This window comes from Lathamus discolor, chromosome 19 (assembly GCF_037157495.1).
Source record: "Lathamus discolor isolate bLatDis1 chromosome 19, bLatDis1.hap1, whole genome shotgun sequence".
Classification (NCBI taxonomy): Eukaryota; Metazoa; Chordata; class Aves; order Psittaciformes; family Psittacidae; genus Lathamus; species Lathamus discolor.
This window is the reverse complement of record NC_088902.1, coordinates 2,405,528-2,420,917: the sequence shown is the minus strand read 5'-3', so window position 1 is coordinate 2,420,917 and position 15,390 is coordinate 2,405,528. Positions and strand designations below refer to the sequence as shown.

The 15,390-nt window shown below is 58.9% G+C and overlaps 3 protein-coding genes across 12 annotated transcripts in view; 1 reads left to right on the top strand and 2 right to left on the bottom strand.

Annotated features, from left to right (window-relative positions):
• MED20 (mediator complex subunit 20) lies at positions 1-2,700 on the bottom strand. The gene is made up of 4 exons (XM_065698270.1): positions 2,313-2,700; positions 2,068-2,222; positions 1,506-1,759; positions 1-602 (listed from the first exon to the last, which is right to left on the bottom strand). Exons 1-4 carry the CDS (start codon positions 2,324-2,326, stop codon positions 387-389), a joined length of 639 nt encoding a protein of 212 aa, XP_065554342.1. The 5' UTR covers positions 2,327-2,700; the 3' UTR covers positions 1-386.
• BYSL (bystin like) lies at positions 2,369-4,746 on the top strand. Its single transcript, XM_065698249.1, has 7 exons — positions 2,369-2,687; positions 2,768-2,903; positions 2,974-3,112; positions 3,306-3,439; positions 3,551-3,711; positions 3,912-4,014; positions 4,152-4,746. Exons 1-7 carry the CDS (start codon positions 2,438-2,440, stop codon positions 4,498-4,500), a joined length of 1,272 nt encoding a protein of 423 aa, XP_065554321.1. The 5' UTR covers positions 2,369-2,437; the 3' UTR covers positions 4,501-4,746.
• Positions 4,747-5,838: 1,092 nt separating this feature from the next.
• CCND3 (cyclin D3) overlaps positions 5,839-15,390 on the bottom strand; it is a 34,669-nt gene continuing 25,117 nt past the window's right edge. For all 10 annotated transcript variants that reach the window (XM_065698262.1, XM_065698255.1, XM_065698260.1 and 7 more), the window contains 4 exons: positions 14,859-15,074; positions 9,953-10,112; positions 9,590-9,732; positions 5,839-7,468 (listed from right to left, as the gene is read on the bottom strand). In XM_065698262.1, the coding sequence (XP_065554334.1) occupies positions 7,307-7,468; positions 9,590-9,732; positions 9,953-10,112; positions 14,859-15,029 (636 nt within the window). In that variant the 5' untranslated portion in view covers positions 15,030-15,074 and the 3' untranslated portion in view covers positions 5,839-7,306. The remainder of the gene's footprint in view (positions 7,469-9,589; positions 9,733-9,952; positions 10,113-14,858; positions 15,075-15,390) is intronic.

Genomic DNA, 15,390 nt, shown 5'->3' with positions numbered 1-15,390 from the left:
TCGCAAAACACAGCTTTTTATTTCCATGGAAAATAAAGACGTGGATATCCTAAAGAGTTCAGGAAAATCTCTGATTCGGTGCCTGCAAGGAGCTCGGCCAATCTGGGCATGGATTTGGCTGGAATTGCTCCTTTTCCTGCTGAGCACTAATGCCCCACATGAAGATGAAGAACCATCAGCATCACAAGCCCCATCCCAGACACGCTCAAAACCACGAAGGAGGCCAAGAAACACGCGGAGAATTCAAGCCCTTTGCTCTGAAACAGTGGGAAAGAGACTGAGAAGAAACACAGCACCTTGGGCTGCTCCAGTGCTGCCTTTTGGAGGGTCCTGATCCCGTGGAAAACAGGATGCCATCATTCCAAAGCGGGCTCCCGGGGATCCCTTCACCTCATCCCAGCCACAGGCACCTGCTGCTGCTTGCGGATCTTGTTGAACAGCTCCATGTACTGCACCATGGTGTCCGAGGGGCTGTAGATGCTGTCGTGCTTGGTGCCAAACACGGAGGGGAGGCCGGGAGCGTGGCTCCCCATGAAGCTCTGCATGAACTCCATGAGCAGGCTCCAGCAGTCGTTGGCTATCACACACGGGCAGTACTCCACCTGGCAATGGAAACCACAGCCCTGAACCTCTTCCTCCTCTCCACCTCCCCAGAGAATGCTTCCCACAAAATCACTTAGGGATATTTAGCATTTAACAAGGACGGACAAATAGACATGAACAGGACATGCTGGGATCATAGAATCACGGAATGGTTTGGGTTGGAAGGGACCTTAAAGCTCCTCCAGCTCCAACCCCTGCCACGGGCAGGGACCCCTTCCACCGGAGCAGCTTGCTCCAAGCCCCTGTGTCCAACCTGGCCTTGAGCACTGCCAGGGATGGGGCAGCCACAGCTTCTCTGGGCAGCCTGAGAAGCAACTCTGGGCAATCCCAGCCTTGGGATTTAAAGGACTTCAGTGGTTTTCTGAGTCTGGTCCCAAACCAGGAGTAGCTGCAAATGCAGATCCTGGAGGAACTCCTCAGAGCAGCACCCAAACTGCCTGCAAATCCCACCCTCAACTTGAGTTTAGGGTAAACCAGGTTCTGTTCAAGCCCGGCTCAACAGCAGCACTAACGCTGCGACACGGGTGTTCAGTGCAGCAGAGGAAGGAGTCATTCCCCAGCGCTCTCCCTGCTGACCAGGAACGTGCAGGAGCAGCGGGATCATCAGCTGTGGATCAGGTAACGGGATGTGTGTGGTTAGAAAAGCTGGTTTTGAAGGACTTTTCAGCACCTAATTCCCAGCTATCTTAAGGACTCTTGGGTACCAGTAAAGCGGCAGGCCTGATCAACCTGAAGTGTGCTCCTAATGCTGCACATTGAGACTTTAGGGAGCTTTTTAGCCTGGTTTCGTTTGGTTACTGATACTGCAGCGATGCAGAAGGCACAGGGCATTTCTCATCTCACCAACATGGCACTTCCCTGCCTGTAGCTGTGCTTCAGGCCCTTCACATTCAGCTTCTCACCTCCACAGATATCCCACGGGCGCTGGGGCCCATGGTGACGGTGCCCACCTTCACCAGGAAGTCGCAGTACTGGTAGCGGGTGCCCCTGGTCTCTATCTTGTTGGCTTTGGCGTTCTGGAAGAAGCCTTTGAGCTTCACCATGAGGATGTCGAAGTTGGCGTCCGCGATGAGGCAGGGGCCGCTCTCGAAGAGCGCGAAGCAGCTGAGCGGGTACTCGGAGTTGTGCATCACATACATCAGCTTCCCCGTCTGCCCTGCAAGGAAACCAGCGGGATTTGGGCTGGGAAACCACCACTCCTGTGCTTGGAGGTGCTTTAGAGCAGCATCGCGTTTAACCTTGTCCTCCGTGCGCCTTCCATCCCAGGGTGCCGCTCACATGCGCGGTGTTAGCAGTGAGCAGAGTGATTTGGGGCTGAAGACTGGAAGTTAAAGAGGGGGAAATAACCCCAACCTGCAGCTCGGGGATAACACACCAGCACCCCCGGGAGCCCGCAGGATGCGCTGGACCCGAGACCCCAGGTCAGCAGAGAGGAGAGGAGAAGCCCCGCTGCCCATCACTGACCCTGGGTGCCGATGGTGGACGCTGCCGTGTGGTAGGTCTCGCAGTCCACGCAGAACGTGCCCTGCTTCTCAGCCCCCAGCACCTCCAGCTTCCGCGTCAGGAGCTCCACCGTCTGCTGCACGCTCTTCCCCTCCGCCACCGGCACCTGCGACACGCTGCAACGGGCCGAGAGGGGGGGGATGAGAGACCCGGCAGCGGCTCCGCGGCCCCCCCCCCCGCGCCCCACCGGCCCCCGGCCCCGGTACCAGGTCACCCCCATCCCTCCCGCACGGAGCCAGCGCCGGAAGGGGCCGAAGGGCGGCGGCGGCGGAAGAGGCGGGTCCGGCCGCAGACGCGTGGCCGCCGTCCCGGTGCTCCGCTCCGCAGCGCCATGCCCAAGGTGCGGCGGGCGCGGGGCCCCGGCCCCGGCCCGGTTCTGCCGCTGGCGGAGCAGATCCTGCAGGAAGCGGCGCCGCGGGCGCGGCGGGCGGGGGCGCAGGACGAGGACGAGCCCGAGCCCGAGCCGGGCTACGTGGACGCGCGGCTGTCCCGGCGCATCCTGCAGCAGGCGCGGCGGCAGCAGGAGGAGCTGGAGGCCGAGCACGGCCCCGGCGCGCCCCAGCAGCGCAGCGCGGCCCTGGGTGAGCCCCCGGTCCCGGCCCCGGTCCCCAACGCGCGAGGCCCCGGGCTCAGCCAGCGGCCGGTCCCCCCCCATCCGCAGGCCCCGGTTCCGACTCGGAGGACGATGAGGAGTGGCCGGCGCTGGAGGCGGCGGCGGGGCGCGGCGGGGAGGTGGCGGTGGACCCCGAGGACGAGGCGGCCATGGAGCGGTTCATGAACAAGAACCCGCCGCTGAGGTGAGTGCGGGCGCAGGAGGGCTCGGGCCGGGGGATGCTGAGCACGGCCCCGACCCGCGCCCTGCCGCAGGCGCACGCTGGCGGACATCATCCTGGGGAAGATCACCGAGAAGCAGACGGAGGTGGACACGGCGCTGTCCGAGGGCTCCGGCTGCCCCATGCCCCAGCTCGACCCCCGCGTCCTGGAGGTCTACAGGGGGGTGCGAGAGGTGAGGCCGCAGCAGCTCGGTCCCATCAGGGCTGGTCACTGAGCAGCCAGGCTGCTGCCGAGTGATGCTGTGGGCATGGTGTGATACCGGGGTGGCTTGTCCCTACTGGAGGTGCTTTGGCGTGGTTGTGAAACAGGGCCTGGGCTTGGTGTCCAAACGTCACGGCTTGAGTCTTTTATCTGCGTCTTTTTAGGTGCTGTCCAAATACAGGAGCGGGAAGCTCCCCAAGGCATTTAAAATCATTCCTGCCTTGTCCAACTGGGAGCAGATCCTCTACATCACCGAGCCGGAGGCATGGACAGCGGCTGCCATGTACCAGGCCACCAGGTGAGGTGGTCTCTGCGACCTTTTCCCTGTTTCTTTCCATAGCTGGCACCAGGTTTGCAGAACCTGTGCCGTGCCTGGCTCCAGCCTCACTCCGTGCTTTGCTTTTCCCAGGATATTCTCATCCAACCTGAAGGAGAGGATGGCCCAGCGGTTCTACAACCTGGTGCTGCTGCCGCGGGTCAGGGACGACATTGCAGAGTACAAGCGCCTCAATTTTCACCTCTACATGGCTCTGAAGAAGGCTCTGTTCAAGCCAGCAGCTTGGTTCAAAGGTACTTGGGTTCTCCGGGCGGTCGGTGCCAGGTTAGGAACTGTCTTGGCTCTGATCTGTGCAACCTGAGGGTCAGGGCTGGGGGGAGCTGCTGGAGGAGCTGTTCTTTCCAGGGTTCAGACGTGTCCCAGGCTGGGAGAAGGGGCAATATTACAGGGTGACGGTGAAGGACAGGAGCTGCCTGACCCTTCCCTTCCACAGGGATCCTCATCCCGCTGTGCGAGTCGGGGACCTGCACGCTGCGGGAGGCCATCATCATCGGCAGCATCCTCACCAAGTGCTCCATCCCCGTCCTCCACTCCAGGTAAGGTGCTGGGGGGGGGCAGAGCTTCTCCTTAGGGACCCCGGCGCGACACCTCGGGTCTCCCCTTCGGCATCTCGGATTGGGATCCAGGGCTCCGCATTCACCTTTGCCATCTCTGCCCCCCCGTGTCCCCGCAGCGCGGCCATGCTGAAGCTCGCCGAGATGCCCTACAACGGCGCCAACAGCATCTTCCTGCGCCTGCTCATCGACAAGAAGTACGCGCTGCCCTTCCGCGTGGTGGATGCCCTCGTCTTCCACTTCCTGGCCTTCCGCACGGATCAGCGCGTCCTGCCCGTGCTGTGGCACCAGAGCTTCCTGGCCTTGGCCCAGCGCTACAAGGAGGACCTGTCCTCGGAGCAGAAGGAGGCTTTGCTCGAGCTGCTCAAGTTCCACAGCCACCCGCAGATCTCACCGGAGATCCGGAGGGAGCTGATGAACTCCAAGACTCGGGATGTGGAGGATCAGCAGCCTGCAGCCATGGAGTGAGCAGGGACGGGGCTGGGGGGAAAGCCGCAGCCTGAGCTGCTCCCGGGATGCTGCTGGATGCAGTTCTCAGGGTGTGAGTGAAGCCGTGAGGAGCTGGGCAGGAGCATCCAGCCAGGATCCTGCTGCCCCGAGTGCTGTGCCCAAAGAGCTGGACCTATGGCAGAACCTGGTGCCATCAGTGCCAGGGAGGGTTTGGCTTGTTCCTGGGTTGGAAAATAAACCCGGTGCAGTGTCCATGGCTCCGGATCCAGGGCTGCATCCTGCGTGGTCCTCCCCTGTCCTCCCCTACCCCATCCTGTCCCCAGCAGGAGGCAGAGCAAAGCCACCAACCCCAGGTACTGCAGAGCTGCAGCCTCAGGCACTGCTGGTGCTGTCCCCAAATCAAGGAGGGAGAAGGGACTCCTGTGCCCTCCTCTTCCCTGCCCAGGCCCTGGCTGTGGGCTGTTCCCTCTGTGCTGCCCTGGGCAGCCCCTGCGTGGTTGGGGGGACAGGGCTGGGACCCCCACACTGTTCTCAGAGCCCAGAACCCCTCATGATGGCAGAGGGGTTGGAACTGGATGATCTTAAGGTCCTTTCCAACCCTGACTATTCTATGATGGGGAAAAGCAGCCCCTCCTCTTAGAGCCTGAGGGTTTCCTGAGGGCTTGGCCTTTGATCCCCTCCCATCCACGGCCTGCACCTTCCTTCCTGCTGACTCCATCACCAGTGCTGCGCTTCCCCCGGGGATCCACCACCAGTGACACTGCAGGGGTTTATGCACGCCAGGTACCCCAGAGCCAGCACAGGCTCCCACAGACACAACCCGCACCGGGTTCTGCTGCTTCCTGTCGCTGCTCTCCAGTGCTGGTACCTTCTCCCATGGCAGCAGCAGCAGCTCAGTGCAGGAAGCGACAGGGGCTGCTTGCACCCTTGAGTGCCTGCTCCTCGGCTTCCTGAGCTTTATCTCCTTTACAGCAGCCAGAAGCTGATGAGCACGAGCGATAGCCCCGGGCTCGTGCTGTGCATCCAGCGAGTTGTCACCATCCTGCAGCTGCTGCTCCAGTGCTGCTCCATGGGTTTGGGTCCGCATTCACCCACCAGCACCCCTGAGCTGCTCCAGGGCCTCATCAAGCACAGTGCGATCCCCCTACACCCCAGCCTGGCTGGAGCTGGCTCCTGCTCCCTGCTTCATCCTGTGGCCCCAGGAAACACGGGGCTGGAACCCACAGGGACCCCCCCACACACACACCTTCACTGCCAGGGTTACCCCATGGGGTGACTCGAGGCAGGGGCTCTATAAGGGAAGAGGAGGCCAAGCACAGCCCCGGGTCATGAAGGGAAACCCCTGAGGCCTCCACACTTGTTTAAAATACTTTATTGCAAATCCCAGACACTCCTCTGATGCTCCCAGCAGCGGGAATCGCGCCTGTGAACACCAAACCCACTTTACTCTTAAATTAAAACTCATTTATATATATATATGTATAAAAAAAGGGACATTTTCTCTGTGGACAGACAGGCTCCGGGCCCCAGCTCGCAGGAGTTGGTTCTCCTCATCCCAAGGAATGGCAGCCCATTTCCCACCTGGAAAAAGACTCTTTGTTTCTAGTGGCATCCATATAGGAAGAGTTCTACCTCCTTTTCCACATCCCCCAGGGACATCGGCCACGGAGCAGCACCAACCAGCCTGCCTCAGCCCTAAAGGGTCTCTCTGGTTTCTCCTGGTCAATACAATTCCAGTCTTGAAGGGGTCTCTCTTAGGAAAGCAGCATTAGTTTTTGCTGGGTTTTCTTTTTTATAGGAACACTTTATCCGAACTAACAGACAGGATCAACAATACACAAAAAGCAGGAATCGCTTCTCAAGTGCGCAGCAAAATCTCCACCTTCCCGCTGGGATCCGTGTGGGATTTGCTCAGCTCCCAGCCCCGAGGCGTGGAGATGCAGCTCAGACTGTAGCAGCAAATGTATTTCTTCAACCCTAGTCTGATCTAAGCTACCCGAACCACCAACCGGCCTTCAAGTGCGGCTCCCACTGCGCAGGGAGCTCGGGAAGGGGATGAAGGGTGAAGGCACTCAAAGGGGAAGGAGAGGAGAGCAGCAAAGCCCTGCAAGAGGGAACTCCAACTCTTCCCTCCCCATTCCCGGCAGTTAACAATAAATTAAGCAGCCTCAAGCAGGCCCAAACCTCACCTGAGGCTGCTGCCCAAGGCAAGGGCTTTGCTCCTGCCATCCCCAAGCAAGACAAACCCCCCCCCAAACCCCAAACCTAACGGCAACAAGAAACAAGCCCCACGTTTTGCCCTCCAAGCAGAAGCAGCCATGCCACCCCCCCTAGAGCCAGAGCCCCCCTGGCACGAAGCAATGGGGACCAAGGGACACTGAGCCCCTGCTCCCTCCTCCAGGCCCTCAGTTCTCTCCCTCAAGCCATGCGGGGCTGCAGCCTGGGGAGGGAGCTGAAGGCTACAAGGAGTCAGGTCAGGTATCCAGGGTCGGAGGCTCGCCGTCATCGATGGCCCACACAGGGCTGGAATGCATCACAGCAAATCCCCCCCCCCCCGGAGGTGGCGAACAGGAACGTGAACTGAGGAACACTTTACAACTTCATGTTGGGGCCCGCTGCCCCTTCCCAACAATTCCTGGGCCCTGGCATCACCCAACAACGCTCGCTTCACCCCAGCTACCTGCAGCACTGAGAACCAGCATCCAGCTCCACACTGCCCGCGAGTGGAGCACATCCTCAGCAGCCGGGTGCGCAGGGATGGGGGATGCAGCGACCTTTGGGTGTGCGGGGCCCGATGCAGCGGGGCTGGGCTCTGGGGACGTGGTCACAGGTTGACGTCCGTGACGTCTGTCGGCGTGCCGGTGGGCTGGCTGCCCGGGTACGCGGCGCTCTTGGAGGCCCGGAGCTCCTGCGGGGTTTGGGATGCCTGCTTCAGGCTCTCGGCTAAGGCTGCCTCGATCTGCTCCTGACAGGCCTTCAGGCAGTCCTGCGGGAGAGGGAGCGACACGAGAGGCCTCAGTTCTCTGCCTTCCAAGTAGCTCTGGGCTTCACGTCTGCCCCATGGAGCGTCTAAACACAAAGCAAAGAAGCCTTTCTCCAACAAGGGGCATCTCCGGCTTATCTGTGCTTTAGGCCCCATGTTCTGGTTGCCTTCTCCCTGCTTGAACACCTCCTTGAGGAGCAGACATTGTGCCCATCAGAGCTTCCAAGAGGATTCGTGCTCATGCCTGATCTGCTCCATCCTGTGTACAACGGCCCCGTGGCAGGCGGGTGCCAGCCTTTACAGGCACCCAGCAGCCACAGCACCACGCACCTGGGTCCTTCCTACAACAAAGCAGTGGCCACGTAGCTTCTCATGAGGTTTTTACCCTCCTGCTCTGCCCCTCTGAGACCGGCCCCCAGCACTGGGGACACCCCAAACAGGAAGGTGTGGGGGGCTGCGAGCAGGGGGTTTTATTACAAATCAATTTATTATAATTAATAAGTAATAGAATTAAATCACCCCCACCCCTCCCCCTGCCGTTTTCTCCCCACAAGCTGGAACCAGGAGGAAACTCCTTCCCTTGGATACCAGGAGCCATAGGAGCCATCGCAGCCCGGCTCCTGGACCCACCGAGGGGCACGAGGGGACGTTTCACACCCCAGGGCTGGAGCTGGACACAGGGGCGCCCGTTGGGGATCATCACCCCCCGAAATCTCTTACCAGGAATCACCGGCGGTTCTTAGAAACTGACAGAGGATGTGGTGAGTGAAAATAGCAACTGCCTCCTCCCTGCCCCGCTTCCCGGCACCCCCAGGCCCGGGCAATAGCACACAAACACAGCCTGGTTTGGGTGGGAAGGGACCTTAGAGCTCACCCAGCTCCAACCCCTGCCACGGGCAGGGACCCCTTCCACTGGAGCAGCTTGCTCCAAGCCCCTGTGTCCAACCTGGCCTTGAGCACTGCCAGGGATGGGGCAGCCCCTCGGCTGTGCACAGCCAAGGCTGGAGCTGCCTGGGCCCTCTCCAGTGAGCAGGGAGCGCAGCAGGGATGCTGCTGGGCTCCATTCCAGCTCTCACCTCGGTGCCTTCCCTGCTTCCCACCTGTCCCGTGCCCCAGCCCCTGCCCCATTCACCACAACAGCAGCTTGGGAGCAGCCGGTGGCTCTGCTGCCTGCTTTGAAAGGCTCCGGCGAACAAAACAGCTTAAAGCTGCACACAGGGCTCAGGACCCCCCCCCTGCCCATCCCTCCCTGCATGGACAAAGCCTCAGCACAGCCACCGGCACCTTCCAGCTCCCGGCGCTGGTGTCAGGGGACTGAAACCGACCCCGCGCCCGGCTGCTGCCTCAGGGCTGGGGCAGGATTGATCAAAAGGGGCCCCTGGCAGGAGAAAGGCTCTGGATCAAATCCTGCAGTGGGAGTGAGCTGGAAACGGGGAGCCCGGTGGGGTCCCCCTGCCCCATCCAAAGGGCAGCGGAAGGGATGGCTCCCACCACCCCAATATCCCCAGCAAAGCCCCTGCATCCTGACATGTTCCCCCCCCACCATGCTCCTGACCCCCTTCCCATGTGAGCCTGGGCACCTGCAACCAGACACCGGTGGAGGTGAGCAGATGCTGAGCCCAGCTTCTCCCTCTGCCCCATCCCTCCTCGTCAACCTGATCCCACCAACACCTGCCTGTGCGGGGAACAGACCTTCCCCTTTGTGCTGCTTTTCAAAGGCTCTGTGCTTGCCACAGGACCGAGGGTGATGGCTGCGTTTAGAGATGCTCACTCAGCTCTGGGCACTCCTCAAACCAAGATCAGCTTCATTAGGAAGAGCCTGACTTCACAGGATCAACCAGGTTGGAAAAGACCTTTAAGTCCAACCATTCCCCAGCACTGCCAAGGCCACCACTGACCCATGGCACTGAGGCCTTGTCTCCATGGTGTGTGAACGCTTGCAGGGCCGGTGCCTGCAGCCCTGCCCTGAGCAGCCTGTTCCAATGCTGAGCACCCTCTGGGGCAGGAATTGTTCCTCAGCTCCATCTAAACCTGCCCTGGTGCAGCTTGAGGCCGGTTCCTCTTGTCCCATCCGTCTAAGAGGAGCAGGCGGCAGGAGGAGGCAGGGTTTCCCTGGGCACTCACCACCTCGGTGCCGGTGATGCTGGCCAGGAGCTCGGTCATGGCCTCGCTGCTGAAGTCGCTCACAGAGACCGTGAGGCCGTGGATGGCGGCTCCGATGCTGCCCGTAGCGATCATGGAAGGGGGGTACATGGCAAAAGTGTAGTCTAGAGCCAGGACAGGGACACAAGGGGTGGGAAGAAGCAGCAGTTAGTAAGGATGCATAGGGGCCTGCAGTTTACCTGGGAAACCAGAGGGCCCAGACCAAGGTGCCTCTCCCACTTAGCACAGAAACCACAGGAGCACAGAATGCTTTGGGTTGGAAGGGACATCCAAGCTCCCTGCCCACAGCACCCCAGGGTGGCTCCAGCAGGAGCAGGCACCCACCTGTAGCACACAGGGCGATGAAGGTCTGTGCGTGTTTCTTCACCAGCTCCATCTTGTCCTTTGGCAGTGGGAGGCGATAGAGGATGTAAGCCAGGAAATCATTGGCGATCACCGAGACCAGGTCCCACTTTAGCTTCTCCAGGACCAGAATCTCCCAATCCTGCGGGATCAGATGGACAGCACGTTATACAGTGGGGCTGGGGCAGGCTCAGTGGGTTCAAGGGCAGACAGGACCAGGGCTTGGGGAAGGCACAGTAGAGCAGTGCAATCCAGGAGACAGGGCAGCAAAGAGGGAACATCCCTGCTACGGCACAAACCCAGCCTTGAGCTGTTGCAAAGCCAGGAGTAAAGATCAGCAGAGGAAGCGATAGATCTGGCTTCTGCTTCCCAAGGAGCAGTGGGTTAGTCTTTAACACTCCTCTGCTTTGCCCACAGAGGAGGAACCAGAGCAAGGAGCAGTAGGCACCATTCCCATATTCCTTCATCACTCCCTGTTAGGTGCTGCGTGCTGCCATTGTCTCCATTCATGTTGTGATGCCCTCTCTAAGCACCTGAGCAGAGAATTCTGCAGCATCCTTCCTGAGCAATGCGCAAGCTGGGAAGAGATGATGGGAAAGCCGAGTGCCCCCATGGATTTCAGCTGCTCCTCTCATCTCTTCCAGTGCTGGGCATTAGACCCAACACCAAGCACTTGGCAGCAGCATCACCCAGCAAATCCTGGTGGTACCACAGTGGTACCAAAGCACCCATCCAGCCAGGGCAACCCCACGATTAGAGCCTTAGCACCAGATGTGGGTGCCAGCATTCAGCTCCCTGCTCTGCCACCAGTGTCAAGGTCTATGTGACTCAGCTACAGCAGCAGCTGAACCCAGCTCAGACACCCCATGTGTGTCCCCCTTGCCAGCAGGGACAGTGGCCCTGCAGGAGCTGCAGCTCCAGGTCTGGGAGGCCAGAGCTGAACTGGGATTTGTATCAGGTATCTCCATTTCAGGCCCTGGTCCTCCCCAGCAGAGCAGCTATTCTTCCCCCAGCAGTTTAGGGTTACAAGGGCAGTGCTGCTCACCAGGGGCCGCACAACAGATGGGGTTGAAGAAGTGAGATTTTCCTAAGGGCACAGCTTCATTTTCTCCCTTTTATTACTTAAACCCACGTTTCCCCCTTACACAACAGCACCCTTTGGAGTTGCTCAAACTGCAGCATTGCTCAACCTGCTCAACCCCCTGCGAGGCCAAACGTGCCGGGTGCCATTGCCCTCCCTGCACTGTTCCCACCAGGACACGCTGCTCTCCCACATGGAGGCCAGCCTGCCAGGCCCAATCCACAGGATAAAAGCAAGAAGAAACCTGGTGATGAGCTCCAGAACCTGAGGATCACAGCACAGGTCACTGAGTGCCTGGTTCAGCCTGGGGATGGGAACAGAGGGATCGGAACACAGGGGCTGGAACAGGGATAGAGCTTGGGGAGAACACACCAGTGAGGAACACAGCAAGGACAGAGCCCCTGGAGATGGAGAGCTCCATGTGTTGTCCCTGTCACTCATTGGAACTCATCAATGGCAAGGAAAGGTGGCTGCTGGCTCCTGCATCAGCCCAGTTTCCTGGGAAGGGGCCCAGGACACTGCTGACACCTTCAGCATCACTGCCCAAGGGGGAGAGGTGGAGGCAGCTCCATAGAGAAGGACAAAAGGAGGACTTGGAGATGGCTGCTCCCAAAGCAATGCCAAAGGGGATCACCACACCCTAGAGGAGAGCCTCTGAGCAGAGGCAGCACCAACCCAGCACCATCTGGGCTCTTGCTCTTTAGGCCTATCCTCCCACAGCATGCGGTGCCCACACTGGTGTGGCAGAGCTCTCGGCCTGCTGGGACACATTCTGCCCTAAGGAGAAGGTCCAGGGTGCAGAGCAGCTCGGCCATGCGGAGCTCAGGGAAGCCTCTCTCCTGCCAAACCACCCTGCTCGTCTCCAGCTATCCCCGGGGACTTCCCGCTTTCCCAGCAGCGTGTCCTTATCCCTGAATCCCTTCATCTGTGGAAGCAGCAGAACAAAAGCTGCAGGAGACAGGTCTGCGCCTGCAAACATCCTCTTCCTGGCATTCTGTTTCGCACCAAGTGAATCAGTCTCTGCCCAGCTAATGGGAGAGCAGAGGAAAAGTGGGAAATGTCCCTTTGTTTCTGTGGCCCGCAGAGCCCATCCTCCTCATGGAAGGGCTGCAGGCTGCCCACGGAGCATCCCAGAGCTGGGAATGCACCAGTTCCCCGGGCGAAGCTCCCCAGGCCTGGCCAGCATCTCCAAGCTGGAACTGCACAGCAGCCAAGCTCCCCTCTGCGGGCTCGCTGCCCCGAGCCTCCTGGCTGCATCCCACAAGGCACACAAACAAGAGGAGGAAAGCAGTGACCATTTCCAAGGGGATCTCGGAGCACTGCCCTGCTGCAGCCCAACAGCCTCAAGCCCCGGTTGCTGCTGCACCCTCTCGCTGACAGGTTCAAGTCCCAAGCAGAGACCGGGTCACTCCATTTAGAGCTCTGCAAACCCAGCCTGGGCTGTGACAGGCGCAGCGGCCTCTCCTCATGCAGTGACAGTTGCTGTGTTCACCCCTCACACCCCTGTGCCTACAGGAAGCCTGTGACAAGCCCTCTGGTCAAGCCCAGCTCCCCCCTGCAGCAGCACTGCCTGCAGGAGAAAAGGAAGTTGTGCTCGAGTTCGTCACCCCAGTTGATAAGGTGCCACCTCACATGAGCCCAGGCTCAATGAGACACTGCCTGATGTGCTCTCCAGCTGACTCAAAGAGGCTGGAAGATGCTGCTGGTGCTCTTTGGCACCCACCCAAGCCAGTGCTGAGACGCAGCTCTAGAAACAAGCCACCATGAAAGTCCACTTCCAAGTATTTAATGTGGGGCAAATGTTGGCTTCCAGTGTTGGAGTCTGAGCAGGTGCCAACATCAGGTGCAGAACAGCCACATCCATCCGAGCAGAAGGTAAAGCAGTGGAACGTGAGTGCGATGGGAAGTGCTCCATCACAAGCGAACATCCCTTCCCACTCAGCTTTTGGCTCCTTCACTCCTGCTGCCACTGCTGCAACCTTCATTACCTACCCCGTGGCTGGATCCTGACCTCTTTGCCAGGCAATACCTGGCAGGTTGCAAACGGGCCCTTAGGTGAAGGCTTTCAGCAGCAAGCCAATGTACTAGGAGCAAAGCAGAGATGAAGGTGACCTACAGCTGCTCTCCCAACCTTACAGCAGCTCAACAGCCTCTTGCAGAAGCCAGGAAAGCCTTTATACGAATAGAGAGGTGGGTTAGATAACGCCCTCGACGGAAACCCAACTTCCTCCAACTGGACAAGTCCCTCGTTGCATCATTTCCTTCTCCCTAGAATAACTTCACCAAGATTTTCTTTCAGATGTGGCCCTTCTAAAGCGCTGAGCTGGTGTCAAGCATCCCGGCAAGAGGAGGAGGAAGCAAACCACTGGGAATGGGAGGCAGCTTCCTCTGCAAGGCCGGGAGGATGCGCTGGAAGCCGGAATGGCAGCGATCCATGAGAAGAGGCCAGGATGCACCATTGTCCAAACCCTGATGAAGAAGCTCCCCTTCCTCTCCCTACCCTTTTCCACTACAAGACTGTGAAAGAGAAGTGACATTAGCACAGAGGAGGAAAAGAGCAGCTCACCCGGGTTTTGTAATCGCGGTATTAACTCTTGTCAGGTCCCAAGGCAAAGACAAACCCTTCATGGATCTTCACATATTACTTCCACTCCCTCTCTACAATGGGGCGCAGTGGGAGATTGGAGCAAGATCTGCTCCAAAGAGGGTTAAACAAACAGGGTGGGCAGGGAAGGATGATCCTGGGCTATGCAGCATCTCCTGCCCAGACATCCACAAACACCTCCGGGCTGTGGCTCCTCGTGGTGCCTTTGCCGAACACTGGGAATAAACCTGTGCTTTCCCCTTGGGGAAGAGAAAAGGGATCCTATGTGCCTGGAAAAGCTCTCTTTGGCCATCCCAAGAGGGTACTCTTGACCCCAAAATGACGCCATTCTTGTCCATCTCTACTGCTTATTAATTCTGGAGCAAGAGCAAAGGAAAGGCTCCGGAGATGTTGCATGGGCTCTGCCTGCCCTGCATCTCCTCATTGCTCTCTTTTGGAAGCTACGAACACAGCTCAAGGTTCAACCGAATAAAACCAACCTCACTGAGAATAAAGCACCAAAGACATCGGAACGAAGCACAGGGAGAGGTGTGGAGCTGAGCGGGGTTCCCAGCCTTCTCTGGCACTTGGAAAACCCACGCTCACAGCAGAGTTCCCCAGTTACCAGAACTGGCTTCCGATTCACCCCTGAAAGTGTTGCGGGTTCCCTCCCACCCCGGGGATCATCTCACCCACCCCAGCCCCCCCAAGAGGTGCTTCAGAAGGCTCTGACTAACCCCGAGAACCTCTCGTAGGCAAACGGTCTCCAGGGTGTTTGTCACTCGGAGCGGGGCGGCCGCTTCCTCCTCAGCTACCGGCACAAAAGGCCCCCAGGAAAGGGGTTCTGCAATTTCCACCCTGCCTGACAAAGCTGAACTCAAGAGCTCTGTATCTTTGCTTTAAACTTGTATCAGCCTTGAGACTGATTTTACCGGTTAACTTTCCACTTACAGCTTCATTTTCCGCCCTGCTGTTTGCACAGGAGTCTGTCCCATCGCAGCTTCCCATGGCAGAGAGGAGGAGGGAAAGGTCTTCACCAACAGACATCACACGCAGCAGGGCAAGGAAGAGGAAAGGTTGCTTGGGGAACGCAGAGCAAGGTGAAGAAGTGGGGAAAGGAGAAGAGGAGGAGGCATGGAGGCAGGGATGCTGCCAAGCAGCAGGATGCAGGAGATAAGAGAGCTGGGAGGAGGGAGAGGGCTCTTGGAGATAGGGGTGGTTACCACGAGCTGCTGAGGCGTGATGGAGTTGTCTGTGTAGATGCAGAGCTTCTCCACGGTCAGGGGCATGGTTTCTCGCAGCTTGGAGGCCAGGAGCATGCAGACTGCTCCCAGGAGCTGTAAGTGGCTCTTCCGCACGGGGACTGAGGACAGGTAGCGATCCACGTAGTTCATGGCCAAGGGGAAGACCTCTTCTTCACACTTCTGCTCCTCACACACCTAAGGACAGCAAGGAAAGGAGGTTTGAATGAGCACAGGACTCCCCAGAGCCTGCCTGCACCACAGCTTCAAAGCTTCTGGTTGCGATGGAGTTTCACACTGTATCTGCAGGGCTTCAAAGGCACCTTAGAGCTAAGGAGTAAATTAGCTGCAGGTGTTAAGCCCATGATTTTGGTGGGATTACACCCAGCTGGAGATGGAACAGGGCAATTCCACCTGAAATGGTGCAGAGACACAAGAAGAATCAATGGCAAAGCCCCAAAGTCCTCCTCCCTTGGCCACTTGTACCACAGCCATGACCAGAATGCAGGAGCCC

Bases quoted from the DNA above. Each gene is read 5' to 3' on its own strand.
- MED20 (XM_065698270.1), bottom strand. The intron at 1,760-2,067 runs GTCAGTGATGGG...GTTTCCTTGCAG, and splicing joins GTCCACCATCGGCACCCAGG to GGCAGACGGGGAAGCTGATG. The intron at 603-1,505 runs GTGAGAAGCTGA...TTCCATTGCCAG, and splicing joins CCCGTGGGATATCTGTGGAG to GTGGAGTACTGCCCGTGTGT.
- BYSL (XM_065698249.1), top strand. From the start codon at position 2,438: ATGCCCAAGGTGCGGCGGGCGCGGGGCCCCGGCCCCGGCCCGGTTCTG. The intron at 2,688-2,767 runs GTGAGCCCCCGG...CCCCATCCGCAG, and splicing joins GCAGCGCAGCGCGGCCCTGG to GCCCCGGTTCCGACTCGGAG. The intron at 3,712-3,911 runs GTACTTGGGTTC...TCCCTTCCACAG, and splicing joins GCCAGCAGCTTGGTTCAAAG to GGATCCTCATCCCGCTGTGC.